This window comes from Dipodomys merriami, unplaced genomic scaffold (genome assembly GCF_024711535.1).
Source record: "Dipodomys merriami isolate MVZ:Mamm:240054 unplaced genomic scaffold, mDipMer1.0.p SCAF_4, whole genome shotgun sequence".
In the NCBI taxonomy this organism is placed as follows: domain Eukaryota; kingdom Metazoa; phylum Chordata; class Mammalia; order Rodentia; family Heteromyidae; genus Dipodomys; species Dipodomys merriami.
In genome coordinates this window covers 47282151-47301789 of record NW_027205603.1, presented here as the reverse complement: position 1 = coordinate 47301789, position 19639 = coordinate 47282151, and the positions used below count along the sequence as shown (strand labels likewise).

Sequence of the window (19639 nt, the reverse complement as noted above, 5' to 3'; positions counted from 1 at the left end):
CCTCCACCCGGCGGCGCTAACCCGGCGCCCCGCAGCGTCGTCCGCACACCCCAGACAACCTGCCTCCCTTCTGGGAGCCGGGGCATCCGCGCGACCCCGCGGCCACCTCAGCCTCTTTACGCCCGGCCCCTGACTCGGGGCTGACCGGTTCGTGGCTCTCCCGCCAATCAGAAGACAGTTGCTCCAACCAATCAGCGAGCGCGGAGTGTCCGCTTCGGCTCTTCGGCTCTCGGGCTCCGGCCCCCTGTTCGGCCGCTCGGCCGCTCGGCTGTCGGAGTCCTTCCTAGCTGGGCCCTCCCGGGCCTTCCCCACGCACTGCAGCTCCGTGGAGTCATTTCCCTTTCTTTCTTTTTCTTTTTTTTTTCTTTCTTCTTTTTTTAAGACACTTCCGGGTCCTCTGTCGCTCCGGAAGCCCGCGAGTTCCGGAAGCTTCGAGAACCTATTTTCTAGTAGGAAAAGCCAAGCTTGCCCGAAGATGTTGTTTGAGGAAAAGTTGGCCGGCGCCTAAGGTCAGTGTGCGCGCGCGCGCGGAGGAGCGGCGTGCGGCCGAGGCCCGGCGCGGGGCCGGCGGGCTCGCGGCTCCCTCCGCCCGCCGAGCCGCACTGCTGATTGGCTTCCTGGAAGCAGCCGAGCGGGAGCCTCGGCTGTCGGGAAAGGCAATGATAATCCTCAGACGGCTGCTCCCCAGCCCCCTTACGATCGCGCCATGAAAATAAACAACAGCAACCCGGGAAAAGAAGCAGGAACACGGGTGGGGTGTAGCCTCCCCACGGTCCACGCCTTAGTTATCCACAGAGACCAGGCCTGGGGCTCTTCTCCCGCCCGGGGGGCCGGGGCGGCGTGCGCACCCTGGCGGGACCTGGCCCGGCCCGGGATGGAGGGGCGGTGGGTTGGAATACTGGGTGCTCGAGCATGAAAATGGCACCGCCTGGTAGATCTGATGCGTGCGGCTTTCCCCCCCACGCTTTCCATTGTATTGACGGCTCCTGCGTTGAGAAGGATCCTATTTGCCCCCCCCAAAAAAAAACACAATTTAAGCAGTTTGAGTTTTCTTAGGAGGAAAGAGACACTGAAAGTTTTTTTTTTTTTTTTTGTCGTAACAAAATTGCTAAAGGAAAAGTCTATATTATGGATCACGATGATAGTAAAACAGTCATTTGAGAGTTCCTTGCTAGTGTTTTGCTTCTGGATCCTAAAAAGGTGTGTGTGTGTGTGTTTGTGTGTGTGTGTGTGTGTGTGTGTGTGTGTGTTTACATGTTGGTTTGGGTGCTCATTTTCCACAAACTGAAATGGTAGTGGCAGCAAAGACTTGGCACAAAATGAGGCAGAGTTGAAAGTTCAAATCCAACATGTTCTGGCATTCTTCTTTGGCACCTTGGGTCAGACTTTTATCTTGACAATTGTAAACACTTTCAGAGCTATAGATTCCTCGCCTACCCTTCAGTTGGTAGTCAAAACACCTTCCACGAATGGGGTACCTACAGTTAAACCAGAACAGAGTGAACGTGGCACAGTAAGCCTTTCTTTTTTCTTTGCCTTTTGTGTTCTTAACTTCTCTTATCTCCCCTGTTATCTTCACTTACTGGTATCCAGAGTTCAATGACCTTAAACTAGAAGATATGAAAAGGTAGTGGAAGTCCACATCAAAATGAGAATGTCAGTTTTGTTTTTGGTGTTTTTTTGTTTTCTTAAAAACAACAGAAAGGAAAAGAAGTCAAAAGTATCAGGACCCAGTAGAGAAGAATACTAAAATTCAAAGAATTGGATTCTGGTCCTGATTCTGGTTTGCCATGGGCCAACTTTACCTTCTGGCCTAATTCTCATTTTTTAGGAATTAGAAGTAGCACTCAATCTGTGGTTTTAAAATTGTTCCATAAAAGAACTTTTGTAGAAATTTCCTGGAGCCATGCAGGGAGAGACAAAGCAAGCAGACTTTAAACTGTATTTTAACAAGAACAGCTATTTATGTGTTTCACTTTTATAGCGGTGTTTCTGTTAAGAAAATTTAACCTGGATCTTAGACTAGATGATCTGCCCTTCCTTCTAACATGAAAGTTAATGATACACATGTATATTTGATTATTGTAGTTTTCTAGAATTATCTGTGAATTCACAACTGGTTTATATCTAACAGATACAAGTGTCCATATTTGATTTCATTTCTTTTATAGATGTACATTTCATATTTAATTCTGTTTATGAACAGAAATCCAACTTCCTCTGTTTCTCTCTTTCTCATGTTCCTTTATTTTAATCAAGAAAAATCTGGCTTAAATTACTGTTTATCATAATCTTTAGAAGAGGGAGGGGGTAGGTATTATCCATTTTATACCTTCAATAACTGAACCTGAAAGATATTGGTGGACCTTTCCATCATCACATCTCTGGGAAAGATCTGAGTCCTAGCCCCATGTTTTCTTCACAGCACAATTTTTTTGTTTCTTTGTTTTTGTTGGTTGTAGATCTTGAACTCTGGGCCCCGGCCTTGTCCTTGGAGTTCTTTAGCTCAAGGCTAGTGCTGTACCACTTGAGCCATAGTGCCTCTTCAGGTTTTCTAGAGATTTATTGGAGATAAGAGTCTCACTGACTTTCCTGCTGGGGCTGGCTTTAAAATGAGATCCTCAGATCTCAGCCTCCTGAGCAGCTAGGATTACAGGTGTGAGCCACCAGCCCCTGGCTTCATAGCACAATTTTAAAGTTTCTATTGCTCTTGCACACCAGCCTGTGAAGGAGTTACTACTACAAAAGGAAAATGTGTGTCATATCCACAATTTCTGTTTCTGTTTTGAATGATTCTATTCAAAATTGCTCCCTCCCTTGATGGTCTTGGTTAGACACCAAACACCATGTTATCTGCTCCCTTTATCTTTTCCTGAGATTTCATCACAAGTTTCTCATCATTTATGTCCCTTTTCCATTCTTTCAGAATATACAGGAAACTGCTCCCCATTTGTGAACATGACTGGCACCTTAAGCCCAGCCCTATGGTCTCTACCTATGGTAACGGATTCAGGGACAAGGATGTATGTCTAACATCATCTGTCCTTCCCCGCACTGGCTGTTGATCTTTTCCATATATTCCCAAGCAGAATGCTCTTTTCTGTATTACTTTTCACTCTACTGAATATGTTTCCTTTTTATCTGTGCTCTTCCTATTTACTTGCCTGCCAATAGGGGAAATAAAATTCCATCCACATTATATTTCCTTATTATTAAAAGACAAAAATCCAGAGCTCTTCAGTAATGGTTTTGAGCATGACTGAACTCCCCTTCTAGTGGATAAGTTGGCATCACACTATTTTGCAAATAGTGGGTGCAGTAATAGTTAAAGGACTACCTCATTGTTTCGCCCACCTATTTATTCCCTTTGTTCAGGTTTGACATTTAAGCCCTTTGGCTGTCCTTTGACCACATATATAAAGGGTCAGGGAGTATAGATGAGATGAAACCTGGGAATCACAGACTCTATTACATGCCTTTCACTTCTTTCCCCTATCTGTAGTTCCGAGTATGTGGCTGCCTCTCTTGTCTATAGGATAATCCCTGAGGGGGATTTGTTTTGCATTCTATGGAATTAAACTTGGTCCACAGTTAGCAGGGAGCTATTCTATTAACTACCTTTCGTGTTCCACAGTTTTTCTAGTCTTCATCCAAAATATATTCATTGGTAGCTTAACCTTATAGATAGATAGTTAATCTCCTCAAGCATTAATTTTGTCTTCTTATAAGCCAAACACAGATGTCTCACACCTACAATCCTAGCTACCCAGAAGGCTGAGATTCAGAGGATCATAGCTGGAAGCCAGCTCTGGCAGACAAGCTCACTCAACTCTATCTCCAAAATCACTACAAACAAAAGCAAGGCTGGAGTATAGCTCAAGTAGTAGGGCATTGACAAGCAAACACACTGAATGAGTATAAAGCCCTGAGTTCAAGCCCTAGAACCACCAAAAATAAAATAATAAATGCAAGACAATAAATAAGCAAATAAGAATAGGGATGATAATACCTACTGTGCTGTCAGATTCAGTAGAAAGAATGAAAAGAAAATATATACTATCTGATCAGTAATATTCCTTTGGGAATCCAACTTGATTCCTCTGGGGATTATTTGTATATTCTGTTGTACCATATAAGGTATAAGTAAATGCATGTTCCAATAATTTTCAAGTCATTTGGAATGCTACTCAAGTATTTGGTTATAAGGAACCTTCCTACATGTCTATTATTTTGTTTGTTCATTCTTGAAGGAGGATTTTTTGCAATAGTTCATGTCCTTTAAAGAAACTCCTTGTGCCGTTTGTACCATCTTAAAGTAGTTGTTTACCTTGCATTCCCACCATCTTGGCAATGGTTCTGCCACTTGTAACCATGTGATTTTATATATGTCAGTCATCTCTCTGTCCTCTTCTTATTTTAGAATAGAAATAATAAAAGAACATCTTTCTTAATAAGGGTGAAATCTTTAACTGTTTAATTTTAAGCATGACCATTAAGTATAGTTATTGCTTATAAATTACTGGTAAATGATAGATGTTTACTATGATTTTAAACTAAAAACTTTGTTGGGGTCATTTTCTTTAATTTTTCTATGACTTTCTGTGAAGAGTGTTTCTTTCTCATGTGTCCTGCCTGCTCAGATTTCTCTACTTTAGCATTTTCCAAGCTCTGTTCAACATGATCATTTCTGCAGCTGGAAATGACTTAAAAATTCCTTCCCCTCCAAAGTTTTCTACAGCACTGCTTGTTTCTATAATTCTGGATGGGTGGGTAGACTTTTTCTACAGTTGCCTACTGCTTCAGTAGATGAAAAAACATAGCATAGTAAAATGACTTGTCCAGAGCTAAATATCTGTTCATTTTTTGCAATGTGTTCTCAGTTGTTTTGTTCTTAGTAGTACTGTGAATTGAATTTAGGGACTCTACCACTTGTGCATATCCTAGTCCTTTTTGCTTTTATTATTTCAAATAAGGTCTTGAACTTCTTCCCAGACCAGCTCTGGCCACAATATTCTTTCTGCCTTCCAACCAAATGGTACTACAGGTGTGTGCCACCATTTCAAGCTTGTTTTTTATGTAAAGCCTCACTAATTTGCCAGGGTTGGCCTCAAACTACTATCCTCCTCTGTGTACAGGTATGTGCCACAATTCTGGGTCCAAAATTTCTCCCATAAAGACTCAAATACAACCTTGCTAAAAGACTGTAAGAACTTTGCTTTTTATTTAAAAGCATGGGTATGAAACTAAGCCAAAGATTAGAAATTCTGTTTTCAATTCAATTACCCAAAAAATAATACTGTAGCTAAGATAAATCCCTCAGTTTATTGTGTAAGACTAATTGTAGTCTTGAAAATTATAATATTTATTTTGAATTTCCTCCTTGAAATGAAGAGAACTATTTTCCCCTCTCCTTTCTATTTATCATTACTCATCTTTGCAAGAAATACATACTTTTTTTAAGGTTAGCTCTGATATATATACTATCCTGCAAAGAGAAAAATCTTTAAAGTTTCTTGAGAATTGCATTGAACTTAAGAAAGATTTAGAAATCAAATTTCCTCAGTTTAAAAATATTCCATGTCATGGCTAAATCCAAATGTAACTGAGTGGGATATATAACATCAGTGATCTGTGAACTGTTGAGACAGTTTATACATGGTTAAGGCAGGAACAGAACAGTCTCAAGTCACTTAGCAAGTCTGTCACAGAAGTGGGATTTGAGTTACTGTTCTAGTCCTGTTTAGAGTACCAGAAGTCATAGCATTCTGATGGGTCTCAGCCATAGCTTTTTTCTTTTACCTGTGTTTGAACTGTGTTCTGGGAATTGGTGTCCTGTTAAATCCCTTTTTGATGCATGTCCCATTTATTAGTATTGATTTCAATACAATGGACAGTAAATTCATGTAGCTACACAAAGGAAATAAAATAGTAGAGTATGTAGGTTCTGAACTTAAGATCACCAATCATTGAGGCTATTCTCATAACCTTATAATTAGTCAAAAACTTTTAAAGTCAAATGAATTTCTGGCCCTATCATCCACTTTGATTATTACGCTAAGAAGGAAAAAAATCAGGTGATTATTGTTGACTGGAAAAAGAGCAGTCTGACAAGAGTGTGAGGGTGAATATAATATCTTAAAGATTAATTGGAAATTACATGTTTCTGCTGACAAAGTTTACAAGACTGTAAATTTAAATGTGGAATTTCTGTAGGCAGTATGCATTGACAAATATGTTTAATGGTAATACATCTAGTACTGAGAGTCTCAGAACAGGTCAATAATAATGTGTATATTGATAGCAGCAACAGAGGAGATGTTACTTGGTATTATAGCTAAAATCCATGTTATCCCCTTAATCATAATTACATTAATATTGACAGGCCCTTGACAATACCCACATTATTATTGATAGATTTCTGTCAATAACATGTTTTTAAGTAAAATATATCCATTCATAATTTGTACTATATTCAATAACAGCTCTAAAGTGCATCCTGGAATTTCCCTCCTCCTTCAGTGAGAAACAGGCATATTGTTTTGCTTTTAAATGTGATATAATTGGAAAAGGTTTTATTTGGGAAAATAAAAAAAAATAAGAAAGCATGAATTACTTAAGAATAAGTGTGTAGGTTGCCGTTCTTTATATACACATTTTCAGGATTGGTTTTTGTTTTTCCTTGAAAGAAAAGCAGTGTGACATGTCTAGTGATAAAATGTCAGCAGGAGACCTCTTTTTAATAGTTTTTTAGTGCTGGATCATTTTGTCTTAAACATATTTATGTGACAAGTTAATCACACTAACCCTAGCACATACTTTTTTTTAATCTGGTCTTAATTTTGCTTAAGCATCCTTTTCACATATCCTTAACTGGTAAACTTCTTTAACATTATTTATATTGCAAATTAAAAATTTAATTACTTTTATGTATCTTTCTGCCTGCCTAATAAATGTTTTCCCCTGGGTTGGCCTTGTAGAATCTAAAAGTTAGTATGGTTTGGTATAGGGGAAAGCGTGACAGGATTGGTTTTAGAAGTTAGATTCGAGGAAAGCATTGTCTATTTTTTACATCCTGAAAACAAAAGACATGTAAATTAAATTTAGTGCCATTTGTTTTCATTCAGTATGGTCCCAACTTTAAAAATATAAAATTGTAGCTTGCACTTTAAAATATTCAAATTTGGATGTACGTTTATGAAACTAAATTGAACCAATAATATAGACATTGTTAAAGCTTGCTTAAATTCTTGAAAGTAAAGTAGTAATAGACTGACCAATGGTTGGTTGTCAGTACTAGTAGACAGTGTAACAGAAACCAGGATAGCACTGAGTGCTTATCAAAAATAGGAGGGATTTGTCTTTTTGGATCCAAACTATAAGGAAACTATAATCTCCTTTATGAGTTCCATAATTTTAATGAAGTTATTACTTTGACTTTTTTTTTTTTCTCAGAAAATTGTTAGCATCTCCCTTGGATATACTCTTGCCTTGTCGGAATCTCCTACAAGGATCTTCTGGAACAGCAGTTTTCCTTTGAGTCCGTCTTCATCAGGTTAATTTTTTTTTCATATACATTACTTTTTTATTGAATTTGTTAAGGGTACAGAGTTCTTGCACTGCCAAACCATGCCATCAGGTTAATTTTATAAAATTGTACTCTGTTATATCTTTTCTTTTTGATGATTATTTACAGAATCAATGCCATTTCCTTGAAATGGGAGCTTTCTACAGTGTGTCCTATTGACCCTTTAGCCAGTCTTTTCTGCCAGTCTGCTCTGCTCTCTTCATAGCAGGTAACTTGTCTCTTTGCTTCCAGGGGATAGATGCAACCACAGTGACAAGACTAAATAATAATGTGTGCTGTTCATGCTGAAACCCAGCCCCAGATGCCCTGGCTAGACCTGGGCCAGGAGCACACATGTGTCAGGGCTTTTGTACAACCTGTTCCCTTGCCCTAAATACCATTTTTATGTTTTCTGTCTGGAAACTTTTGTGATCTTTGTTTATAGTGTTTTCACATTTCAAGATCTATTAGAGATCCATGACTAGTCGTGCTTACAGTTATGTCCTATTCTATAAAAAAAAAAAAACTTGAAAAAAAGAAAATTACTAAGAATTAAATATTTAGATGCCTAATATAAGTACTCAATAGATATTGGCTAAAATTGAATAACCTATTTCCAGAGAATAAGGATTCACTTAAACTGTTTGAATTAATGCCAATAATAGTTTTGTGTGATTTCAAAGCATTTATGGCATTTTCCTATGTGTCACATTTTATCCTGTTGCAAAGAAAGAGGTTTCAGTAATCTCGTTAATTGAACTTCCCGTTATTTTTATTTCTTTAATTTTTCTGCTCTTGTGCACTGTCCTCAAAAAAAAGTATACCAGCATATCTGTAAGTGCTAGAAAATGGGGAATAAAATGGGATAAGGGAGAGGAAGTACTGAATGTAAGGTGTGGATGATGAACTCAAGCTTAGATGCTTGTCTTGGCCTGCCTATACCATGTGTGCCCAGTGGAGCAAAGCACCCTACAGTCAGTCAGACTGACTGTACATTTTTGAGTTTTTTGTTTTTTGGTTTTTTTTTTTTCTCATAGGTTAACAATACAACTGTGTAGATGGGGTTAAATTGTCAAAAGAGCTTATAATGTTGGAATATATCCCATTCTCTGGGAATTTCATTGTATCATCTCATTTTACACAAGATTCATATTAAGAAAGATGTGAGCCCTACTGAACCATACATGATTGTACCTCCCCTTCCTTCCTGACCCTCCCATAGGTACACATAATGGTGACATCATGTTCACAGTTTAACTGCCACAATTATATTTTAATAGGGTACTCAATATTTCCTGGAAAAACGTTCTTTTGACATAGGTTGATTAAGGCATTAGTATGAGTAATAATGAAGATCACAGTCTTTTCAAATGAGATTTGCCAAAATAAACTGAGTCTTTTTGTTTTTATGTCTATCCCAAGCCAAAGTAGTAACAATGTTCTAATAAGTATTCTTTATACTTTCTAAGCCACTTTCATAACATTAGCTAATTTAATCTCAGCACCCTTGTGAGGTAGCTATTATTTGTAACTCTTCAGAGAAGAATCTAAGGCTAATGAATTCGTTTTAAGATCATGTAGCAATTAAGTGACAGAACGAGAATTTAAATCCAAGTCTGTTTGATTTTAAATCTGCTGCTTTCTACTTTATTACAGTTGCCTAATGGAATATAGCAATAGAGAATGTAGGAGAGGTATTCCACTTTAATAAACTACGGTGTGTAATGGGAAGTGTTTGTTCTATGTTTAAAAGAAGTCACAAAAAAATGACTAAAACTTGGAAAATAAAACCTAAAACACACACACAAAAAAAAAAAAAACCCCAGAAATTATTCATCTGGAAGAGCAAAGGCTGAAGAGCAGTTTAATAATAAGTCTTTTGGTCTATTAAAGAGTTACGTACGGACGAGATCAAGCCCAGCTGTTCCTAATCTATACTGAGGCCAGGCCTGGGAGGGAAAAAAAAAAAAAAAGAAAAAAATGTTAAACTATAACAGAAGGGATAAGAAAGAATTTTTTATAAGTATTGTTAAAATTTGGATCTGTTAGAGACTTTGTTAAGTGTCCTTTTCTGGCAGTCATTACAAATTCCTGTCTTTACTAAATGTTCTCTATTAGAGTTCCTCCAGAAATAGATGATACCTCTGAGAAACTATTCCCTTTACTGCTTTCTCACAAAATATCAGTGTAGGACCTGAAGGTGGGATACCTTTCCTAACCATACACTTCGTCTAGACAAGCACTCATAGTATTCAGCTGTCATATTGACTGGTCATCAAATCACTCACTCTGTTTCATGGAAGTTCTACAAACATTTATTAAGCAGCTACTGTGAGCCCCACAAAGTATTTTTTTAGCAATAATCTGAAACTGTTATAATTATAGTACTTGAGTGGACCTAATGGCCTTTTAAGGCAAGCCAAACATTTTTTCTGGTACTTCGCTATAAAAGCTATCTTGGGGGCTGGGAAGGTGGCTCAGTGGTAGAGTGCTTGCCTTGCATGCCTGAGGCCCTGGGTTCGATTCCTCAGCACTACATAAAGAAAAAAGCCAGAAGTGGCACTGTGGCTCAAGTGGTAGAGTGTTGGCCTTGAGCTGAAGAGCTGAGGGACAGCACACAGGCCCGGAGTTCAGGCCACACGACCGGACCCCCCCCCAAAAAAAAGCTATCTTGTAATGCGGACATGGGTGTGTTGAACTTACATTGGTGACTGGTTGAGCTGGACTTACATTGGTGACTTACATTAATGTCTAGTGTCAGCAGAGCTTTCCAAGAGTAGCTTGACGATAAAATAGTTTCTTTATTGACCAGAGAACATGTAATCTGGGGAAAGTGCAGAATTAATTAAGCTACATTCAACACAAAACAAATGATTACAGAATATTACTTGAGGAAAACCGGTTAAAATTATCAGTCACTGCAAATGTGGCAGGTGCTTTGAGAAATTTGAGTTAAGGTAAAGCCAGCCATTAGTAGCTCACACCTACAATCCTAGCTATTCAGTAGGCTGAGTTTTGAGGATCAAGGTTAAAAGCCAATCCCAGCAGACAAAATCAAGAGACTCTTAATTCCACATAACCAGCAAAATGTAGGAGTAGAGGCTATGGCTCAATTGGTAGAATGCCAGCCTTCAAGGAAAAAACCTAAGCAAAAATTCAAGGCCCTGAATTCAAGCACCAGTCATGGGATGAGAGAAAAGAAGGAAAGGGGAAAGGGATGGAGAGGAAGAAGAAGCTATTTTTCCTTTACTCAATTACATTTAAGATAGGAAAGAGTTCTTGATTATAGCCATTCTAACTGGGGTGAGGTAGAATCTCAATGTTGTTTTCATTTGCATTTCTTTTATGGCTAGAGAGGTTGAGCCTTTCTTCATGTGTCTTGGCCATTCTTATTTCCTCTTCAGAGAAGTTTCTCTTTAAGTCTTTAGCCATCTTATTTATTGGGCAGTTGTTTCTTTGAGGATTTGTTGTTGGAGTATTTAATTTTTTGAGTTCCAAGTATATTTTAAATATGAGACCTTTGTCCGTTGTATAGCTAATGAAGAACTTCTCCCAAGATCAATCCGTGGATTGATCTTGCTAGCTATGTCCTTTGCGATGCTGAAGCTCTGAAAACAGCAGATGCTAGAGGGGATGTGGACAGAAGGGAACCCTATTGCATTGTTGGTGGGAGTGTAAACTTGTTCAACCACTTTAGAAAGTAGTATGGAGGTTCCTCAAAAGACTCCACAAAGAGCTCCCCTATGACCCAGCAATCCCACTTTTGGGCATTTACCTGAATGATCACCAACAAGACCATACCAAAGCTACCAGCACAACTATGTTTATTGCAGCATTATTTACCGTAGCTAAGATATGGAACCAAGCCAGATGCCCCTCAGTAGATGAATGGATCAAGAAAATGTGGTATATATACACAATGGAATTCTATACCTCCATCAGAAAGAATGACATCTCCCCATTTGTTAGGAAATGGAAAGACTTGGAAAAAAAATTATCTGAAGTGAAGTAAGCCAGCCCAAAGAAACATAGGTCCCATGGTTTCCCTTATTTGCAATAGCTAGTTTATGTCTGGGTCAAGCAAAAGATGTCAGATAGATGATGTTAAGGGAAATGAACCCCAAGATAGGGACACAAGTGTTTTTTTTTTTCTTGTTTGCTGTTGTTTCTAAGGTATTTATAAGGTACCATGTGATTTTTTTTGTTGTTGCTTTGTATGTTGCTCCCCCACGGTATAACCCCTGTTTTCACATATTTGATGTTAGTATAATTTGGGGAGGGGAAGGGAAAAAACAGTGTTTAAATAGGGATACAGATTGACCCATTGTAACAATGAGATGTACAAGACACTATGTTAAAAAACAAACTTTACAATTTAGGCAGGGGAGAGTAGGAGGGAGGGTAATGGAGGAAGTGGGAGGGAGGGGATGGTAAGGGAAAAGCAGAGGAGGAGGCAACAATGCTTGATAAGAAAAGTACTCATTACCTTGCTCATGTAATTGTAACCCCTCTGTACAGTATTTTTCACAATAAAAAACTTATTTTTTTAAAAAATGTACTCATTACCTTGTCCATGTAACAGTAACCCTTCTGTACAGTATTTTCACAATAGAAAATTTAATTTTAAAAAAACTTATTTAAAAAAATGTACTCATTACCTTGTCCATGTAACTGTAACCCTTCTGTACAGCATTTTCACAATAGAAAATTTAATTTTAAAAAAGATAGGGAAAAAGGATGTGTATTTTCATAACTGGGATCACAGATCACATGGAGGAGGCAGAGTTTTTAAATGCTAATAATTAATGGAAACAGGAATAGTTTTGAAGATGAAATGGAGAATGTTGAAATAGAGTTGGAATGTGAATTACAAATAGTTGGGGGCAGTTGGACTAGCTGAGAAGGAAGGCAACTGTTTTATAGCATATGAAAGGGGCACAACGGCAGTAATTAAAAGATTTCATTGGGACACAATGGGTTATACAGTTTCAGAGATGGAGACAGGTTTGGGCTACTTTCTGTCCAACATCCCTACTTTGTCACAGGACTAACAATGAAGAAGAATTCATTCAGTAAGAATGGGCAAATAATTTATATTTGGATTAGTTTACACAGTTTATAATGTTTTTTAGCTTCTGGTACATGAGTGATATAATCAAATTATAATTTGTTAGCTGCATAACAAAATGAGAAAAACAGTGTGTGTATATGTTTGTAAACCTTCCCCTATTGAGATGTTTTTACTTTGAGATGTTATTACTTTAGTTGGCTGTTTATTCTTCTGCCTCCCTTTCTGTACCTTAGAATTTTTAAATAATAACAAAGACAGCTGTATTTCTGCAAACACCTATTATGACCAGGACATTTGTAGAATTAGTGAATGATCTTTAATGTCACATTACTTAGTAGAAAGGATTGAATCAGTGAAAACTTTGTAACAGCTCCTGTAGATCGAGAGTTGAGAACTAGCCTGAAATGACTCTAACAGAGGGCTGACATATAGCTTAAGATGTCTGGGTGGATAGCTTTAAAAAGAAGTATGAATTTTGTTTTGAATTAGACTAGTCCAGTACTTTCTAACATCACCAGACAATTTGTTGGAAGTGTGAATTCCCATTGCAGATCTACTATATCCAAAATTATAGGAATGAGGCCCAGTAATCTAACAAGTGCTATAAGTGATTCTGATGAACTACTAATGTTGAAAACTACTAGATTAGAGGAATAATGAGAATACAGAATTGTGATGTTGAAGACCACACAGTACAGTTTGACTGCTTAAAGATAATATGCATCTTTATCATGGATATGACTGAATACATCTCAGTGAAAAGCTATTATAATAAGATTCTAACATTAGAAACAAAGCTGAATATATTGTAAGTAGACATGATCTATTTGTTTAGATCACTTCCCTCCTAATTTTAGCATTTAATTAAGTAAAGCAAACTGAATTAGTCATTCCTCAAATGTCTTGAACATACAAAAAAAAACACCACCCAGATTTTCTCTCCCACATTTATATAACCTCCTACTGAACTTTTTCACTTCATACAAACTTTATATCTTGAAAATTGCATATACTATCTTTTCCTTCAAACATTTTACCACTATATGATTTTCCTATTTCAGAGTGCTGGATCATCCTCTAGTTACTCCAATCACTTCTACTACCTTGTAGCTTTCAGTGATGACCTTTTCTTCATTCCCATTGATGCTTTTCTAATTTAGACCATCATTTATTCACCATTATTTTAATGGCCTCTTAACTGATCATACTATTTCCAGTCCTTTTCACAGCCTCTAATCTACTCTCATGGTCGCCAGATCTGATTTGTTCTTGGTTACAGCTCTTCAATGGGTCTCTTTTACCTTCTTTATGAAATGAATCCTCCTTAGCTCAGCTATTAGGGCCTTTAGGTCCTATCTAGCTTTCTGCTCATTCTTGGACTCCCCTCTTCACCCCTACACCCCTGGCCTTTCCTTCTATTTGGAATAGTTTTGCTTTCCTTTACCTTAAGGACACTGAAAATCCTTCCCAAAGGCTGCTGAGATACTACCTGTCCAAGTACCTGGCTCTTATCTTCTAAAGTACATTGGAAGCATAGTGCCCTGAATTTCCCTTTGTTTATCACTTACCACATCTCACTGTGTTTGCATGATTATGAAGCAAAACTTTATGTCTCCCACTCCAATAGAGTATAAACTGCACAGGGAATGAGACTGTCATAGTCTTGTGTCATTGCTTGTAGCACATTGGCTGGTAGATAGCAATTGTACCACAGGCATGGTAAACTAAATAATTAGCAGTATTCTGGTATGGTAATTAGAAATGACTTTAAAGGTTAATGGGTGGAACTTGTGTTTTCTACATCAGACTTTCTTTTTATTCATTTATCTGTTCATCTAGTATTTTGTATAATGTGCTTTGTGTACCAGGAGCTGTGATAGTTGGTATGATTCAACCGTGAGATTACCCAAATAGCCATTATAGCAGTGCATAGTCATGGTATGTGTGCTTATCCTCTAGTGAAGGAAGTAGATAATTCAAAAGTAATTTATGTACAGAGCATAGATGCCAGGAAGAAGGAAGACTAGAATGCCAAGGGACTGGTGAGATTTGGAGAGGCAGGAGGAGGTGATGGTTGATCCAATATTTAGTTTCTCAGTTAAAGAATGGGAACATGGTCCTTTCAAAGATACAAAGAGAGCAGACAGTAAAATCCAGTAGAAAACCAGAGGAGGTGGCACTATGTCTAAGTTTCTTCCTTAGGAAAGAAGGCAAAATGAAAATTAGGTTTGTTTTAGAATATTTGCAGTGAGAGCAATTTTTTAAAGGACCAGAAATAGACCAATTTTCTATCATCCACTAAGGAAATGAGAACAACTAGTACTTAAGAAAAGGTATGTGGTTTGATGTTGGTATAATTTGTGGAGGGGAAGGGAAAAAACAAATCGTTTAAATAAGGATACAAGTGGACCCATTGCAACAATGAGATGTACAAGTCTTTATGTCAAAAATGAACTTTACAACTTTGGTGGGGGAGGGGGAGGAAGATTGGCGGGGACAGAGGGAGGATGGGAAGGGATAGGAAGGGGAAACAAAGGAGGAGGCTACAGTGCTTGATAAGAAATGTACTCATTGTCTTGCCCATGTAATTGTAACCCCTCTGTATAGTATTTTCACAACAAACAAAAGAAAAAGAAAAGGTATGTGGAAGACAGATGGTAACTAATAGATGGGAAAAATGTCTTAGACAAAAGAATCCATAGTCCTTGGCAATCAGACTAGTAAAATGAGAACAGGGAACTGTGTCTGTCTCTAACCCCTTCTTTTCTTTCTTGTAGCTCCTAGCAAGTATGAGGCAGGGATTTCCCAGAAGAACTCATAGCAACAATCTCTACTATCATAGCTGTTGGCTATCAGGTCGTGAGGGAGTGGAAGAAAGGGGAAAAGGTGAGTTCTTCCCAGAAGGAACTTGGCATTGGTGGCTGAGGGACATTCCTGTCATTTATCTGATTTGATAGAAAACATAACCAGTGTTTTCCATCAAGTTATTCAGTGGTCATTTTTCTTTTCTGTTCTTGAACTTGTTAATCATAAAGTTATCTACTACTAACTCTTCAAAATGTCTTCTGTTGTCAAATACTTCCCCAAATTTAGGAATTACAACTTTTAACATAGACTTCTCAGTCTTTTGACCATATAATATAAAATTTAACATCTTTATAGTAAAAATCACAAAGTAGTAGAATTGAAGGAACTAGAGGTCCTTTTGTATCTAACTTTTTATATTTTAAGTAAGAAAACCAAGACATAGGATTAAGTGAAATGACTTTTCCAAGAGTACATGGCCACATGTTGAAGTAAACATGAGCAGGATTTGTGCCTTTCTTTGTTAATTCTGTGTTCTTCTCTTAATGTGGTATACCTTTCAAAAGCCTTAAGAACATGATTACATTCTGTGTGTTCAAAGCCAATTTTCTTTTTTCCCCACCCTTATTGAGGTATAATGGACAATGATTACATGATGATTTCATATAGACACATACATTACAATGCCTATCACAACTAATTAACACATTGTCATCAGGCATCATTAATTATTGTGTGCAAGTGTAAGTAAATGGGATTTGGGAGTGAGGACACTGAAAATCAAAATTCTGATGGATACTGAATTATTAACTATATTTACTATGCTGTAAATTACCTCCTCAGAACTTACTTATCTTGTAACTGGAAGTCTGTAGAAGTTGATCAATTTCTCCCTATTTCTCACAGGCCCTAGAAACCAGTTTTACTTTTGGCTTTTATGAATTCTCTTTTGGATTCCACATGTAAGTAAAACCATACAAAAAGCCCCAAAATATGACATTGGGGTCATGGTTTGGGTTTGTCAGATTATTGATTAAATTTAAAATCCTAGTCTGTATACTCAATTACAGCAATGACTCCATGTTTGAGTCAATCAGTCATATATAACTAGCTGTTTAACAGCTTCTAGTCCATTTAAATATTTTTCTGTTTTAGCACTTACATGTTTCTTTGGTGGATTAATGAAATTACCATAGAATATAATTTTATATCATACTATTGTTCAAAAAGTACCGTGTGACATACAAAACAACCTCTTTGTGCGGTATTTTCACAATAAAAAAAAAATGTTTAATGCTAAAAAAAAAAAAGTACTGTGTGATGTGTGTGTTTTGAGTTCTTTGTTTCTGAACTCTTGTTGCTTCACGATAATATTTGCTAGTACTTATTTTCTGCAATATTATGTCAATAACATATAGAGATTGTTCATTTATTTTCCTTTCTAAATTTCTTTATAAATATAAAATATATTTGAGAAAGATGAAGTTACTAGTTGAAAACTATGCCTTTGAAGTTAATACAAGTGCTAGATATTAAACTGAAGTCTTGTCCTAACCATTTGTATCATGTTCTTAGTAGTAGTAGTCCACTGTATTATCACATTCACACATTTTTCTTTTAGTGCTCTTCACTACTCATCATTTCTAGTATTAAGATTTTAATATTTCTCTACCATAACATCTGACCAAGATCTGTTTACATAAGTAGGATATAAAAATTTCCCTCTCCCTTTTCCTACCTGTCTGCCCCATCAACTGGCATTTCCTCGATGAGAAGAACCAAGGTGGAGGTGGGAGGAGCACAACAAAGCAAAGGGTTTTTGTGAGGATGAGAACGTAGAACAGGAGGAGAGCAAAGAAAGAAAAATTCCAAGTAAGAAGTACTTGTTCACTCTACTGCTGTTGTCCAACTGAAAGATCCATCTTCAGTGTGTCCCTGTCAGTTGTTAACCATAGTTTTCCAAGTGTAAGTTGAGGAGGTAGTCCAAGGTTGCAGCTGTTTGACTAAGTTCCTTAATTGTATTTTCTCCTAGAGACCTTTGGAGAAGACATGGCTCCCAGAGAAGAGATTACAAAGAGTACAAACAGAGTGCTCAGAATAAGTCAGTTGGATGCGCTTGAGCTAAATAAGGCCCTGGAGCAGCTGGTTTGGTCCCAGTTTACTCAATGCTTTCATGGATTTAAACCAGGGCTGTTAGCTCGCTTTGAACCAGAATTGAAAGCATTCTTGTGGCTTTTCTTGTGGAGATTCACCATCTACTCTAAAAATGCCACTGTGGGACAGTCAGTCTTGAATATTCAGTATAAAAATGACTTTTCCCCTAACTCAAAATACCAGCCACCAAGTAAAAATCAGAAACTCTGGTATGCTGTCTGTACAGTTGGTGGGAGGTGGTTAGAAGAGCGATGCTATGATTTGTTTCGAAACCATCATTTCGCATCATTTGGGAGAGTCAAACAGGGTATGAATTATGTGGTTGGACTTTTAAAATTAGGGGAGCTGATTAATTTCTTGATATTTCTTCAAAAGGGAAAGTTTGCAACTTTGACAGAGCGTGTCCTAGGCATTCATTCTGTATTTTGCAAACCCCAAAGTGTCCGTGAAGTTGGCTTTGAGTACATGAATAGGGAACTTCTCTGGCATGGGTTTGCTGAGTTTCTGATATTTCTCTTACCCCTCATCAATATCCAGAAGTTGAAAGCCAAGCTGTCATCATGGTGTATTCCTCTGACTGGATCTCCTAATAGTGACAGTGCGTTAGCCACCAGTGGCAAAGAATGTTCTCTGTGTGGAGAGTGGCCCACCATGCCTCACACCATAGGATGCGATCACGTCTTCTGTTATTACTGTGCTAAGAGCAGCTTCTTATTTGATATGTACTTTACTTGTCCTAAATGTGGCACAGAGGTGCACAGTGTGCAGCCTCTCAAATCAGGAGTTGAGATGTCCGAAGTGAATTCTCTTTAGAAATTAAAATTGTTTCCCATATCAAAATTGTATTATGCCTAAGTCCTTAATATGAGTCATTCTAAGTAGAGTACTTACGTGTCTTTTATAAGGCTTGTGGTTTCCAGCTGCTGGATCTATTCCTTTCCAGGCTTCACTAGAAACCACTTGATTCTCAATATATTTTGTTAGTGTTGGTGTATTGTTTTTAAATTATTGAATTCAATTTTTAATATTAAGAACAATGGAGAGTTTTGTGAGGTAACAGCTGAATAAATTTCTTCATTTTGTAACTTCCTAGAAAGCTCTAAAAAATAAAATAAAAGTATTTTGGAGACTTTGAGATAACTGTGCATTTATTTTCAGAGATGACATAATAACAAAACCCAACACTCCTAAGACCCTGTTGTTTTAAACCTTAAGATCTAGTGTCTCTGTTATTATTTTAAGCTTTTCCCTGAAGCCAGTTTTAAAGAGGTTCAGTCTGTATTTGTCAGATTCCTTCACAGTTGACCTTGTATTCAGAAAGCAAAAATTGCTTAAGGTGGTTTAGAAGTGAGGCCTGGGACTAGAGGAGACAACTGGTCTAAGGAACATTTCCTGGGTCTCTTTCTCTGTGTTTGATTCACAGCTTATGAACTTTTGCCTAAATAATGCAAAACTATGTGAACAGTTTCCACAAGAAAAGGTATTTGGTTTTAAGCCAGATCTCAAAATTTTTGTGCTTTGACAGTAAACCAAAATATAAACTAACTCTATTTAACTTGAAACTAACACACATTTATGTGTACTTTTATACATATATAGTAGAAATAAATATACATATATAGTAGAACATAATATAGTAGAATTATGCATATATAGTAGAAATAATGTAGTTAAAATTTGACAGTATAGTCACAACGAATTTCTCAATAGAGTATTATTACATACATAAGTGAGCATTATATAAGTTATATGTGTGTTTGTGTGTGCCTGAGTAGCTAGGATTACAGGGGTGAGCCTCCAATGCCCAAAAGCATATTGTTTTTTCTGTTAAATAGTATATATTAGTATTTAGTCTTATGCGTGGAAAAAAAAAGCTTTTATATAATAAACAGGCTTCTACATAAATTATCAAAGTATAATTGAAATATAGAGACCTCTGTTCATTGTTTTGTTCACCTTTGACTCAACAAACACTTAGGTGCCCAGTACTGACATAGGCACTAGGGATACATCAGTGAATACAACACAAGAAATTTCCTACTGTT

General features: G+C 37.3%; 1 protein-coding gene across 4 annotated transcripts; it reads left to right on the top strand.

Moving 5' to 3' along the window:
- Window positions 1–236: 236 nt before the first annotated feature.
- Pex2 (peroxisomal biogenesis factor 2) lies at window positions 237–19089 on the top strand. 4 transcript variants are annotated; one of them, XM_069990951.1, is made up of 7 exons: window positions 237–509; window positions 7453–7552; window positions 7694–7793; window positions 15413–15521; window positions 16347–16402; window positions 17217–17312; window positions 17473–19089. In XM_069990951.1, exon 7 carries the CDS (start codon window positions 17490–17492, stop codon window positions 18405–18407), a length of 918 nt encoding a protein of 305 aa, XP_069847052.1. In that variant the 5' UTR covers window positions 237–509; window positions 7453–7552; window positions 7694–7793; window positions 15413–15521; window positions 16347–16402; window positions 17217–17312; window positions 17473–17489; the 3' UTR covers window positions 18408–19089. The 4 variants fall into 4 exon arrangements, with proteins under 4 accessions (XP_069847052.1, XP_069847048.1, XP_069847049.1 ...); XM_069990947.1 differs by lacking the exon at window positions 17217–17312 and having other exon boundaries at window positions 238–509; window positions 17473–19088; XM_069990948.1 differs by lacking the exons at window positions 7694–7793; window positions 17217–17312 and having other exon boundaries at window positions 238–509; window positions 17473–19088.
- Window positions 19090–19639: the final 550 nt, after the last annotated feature.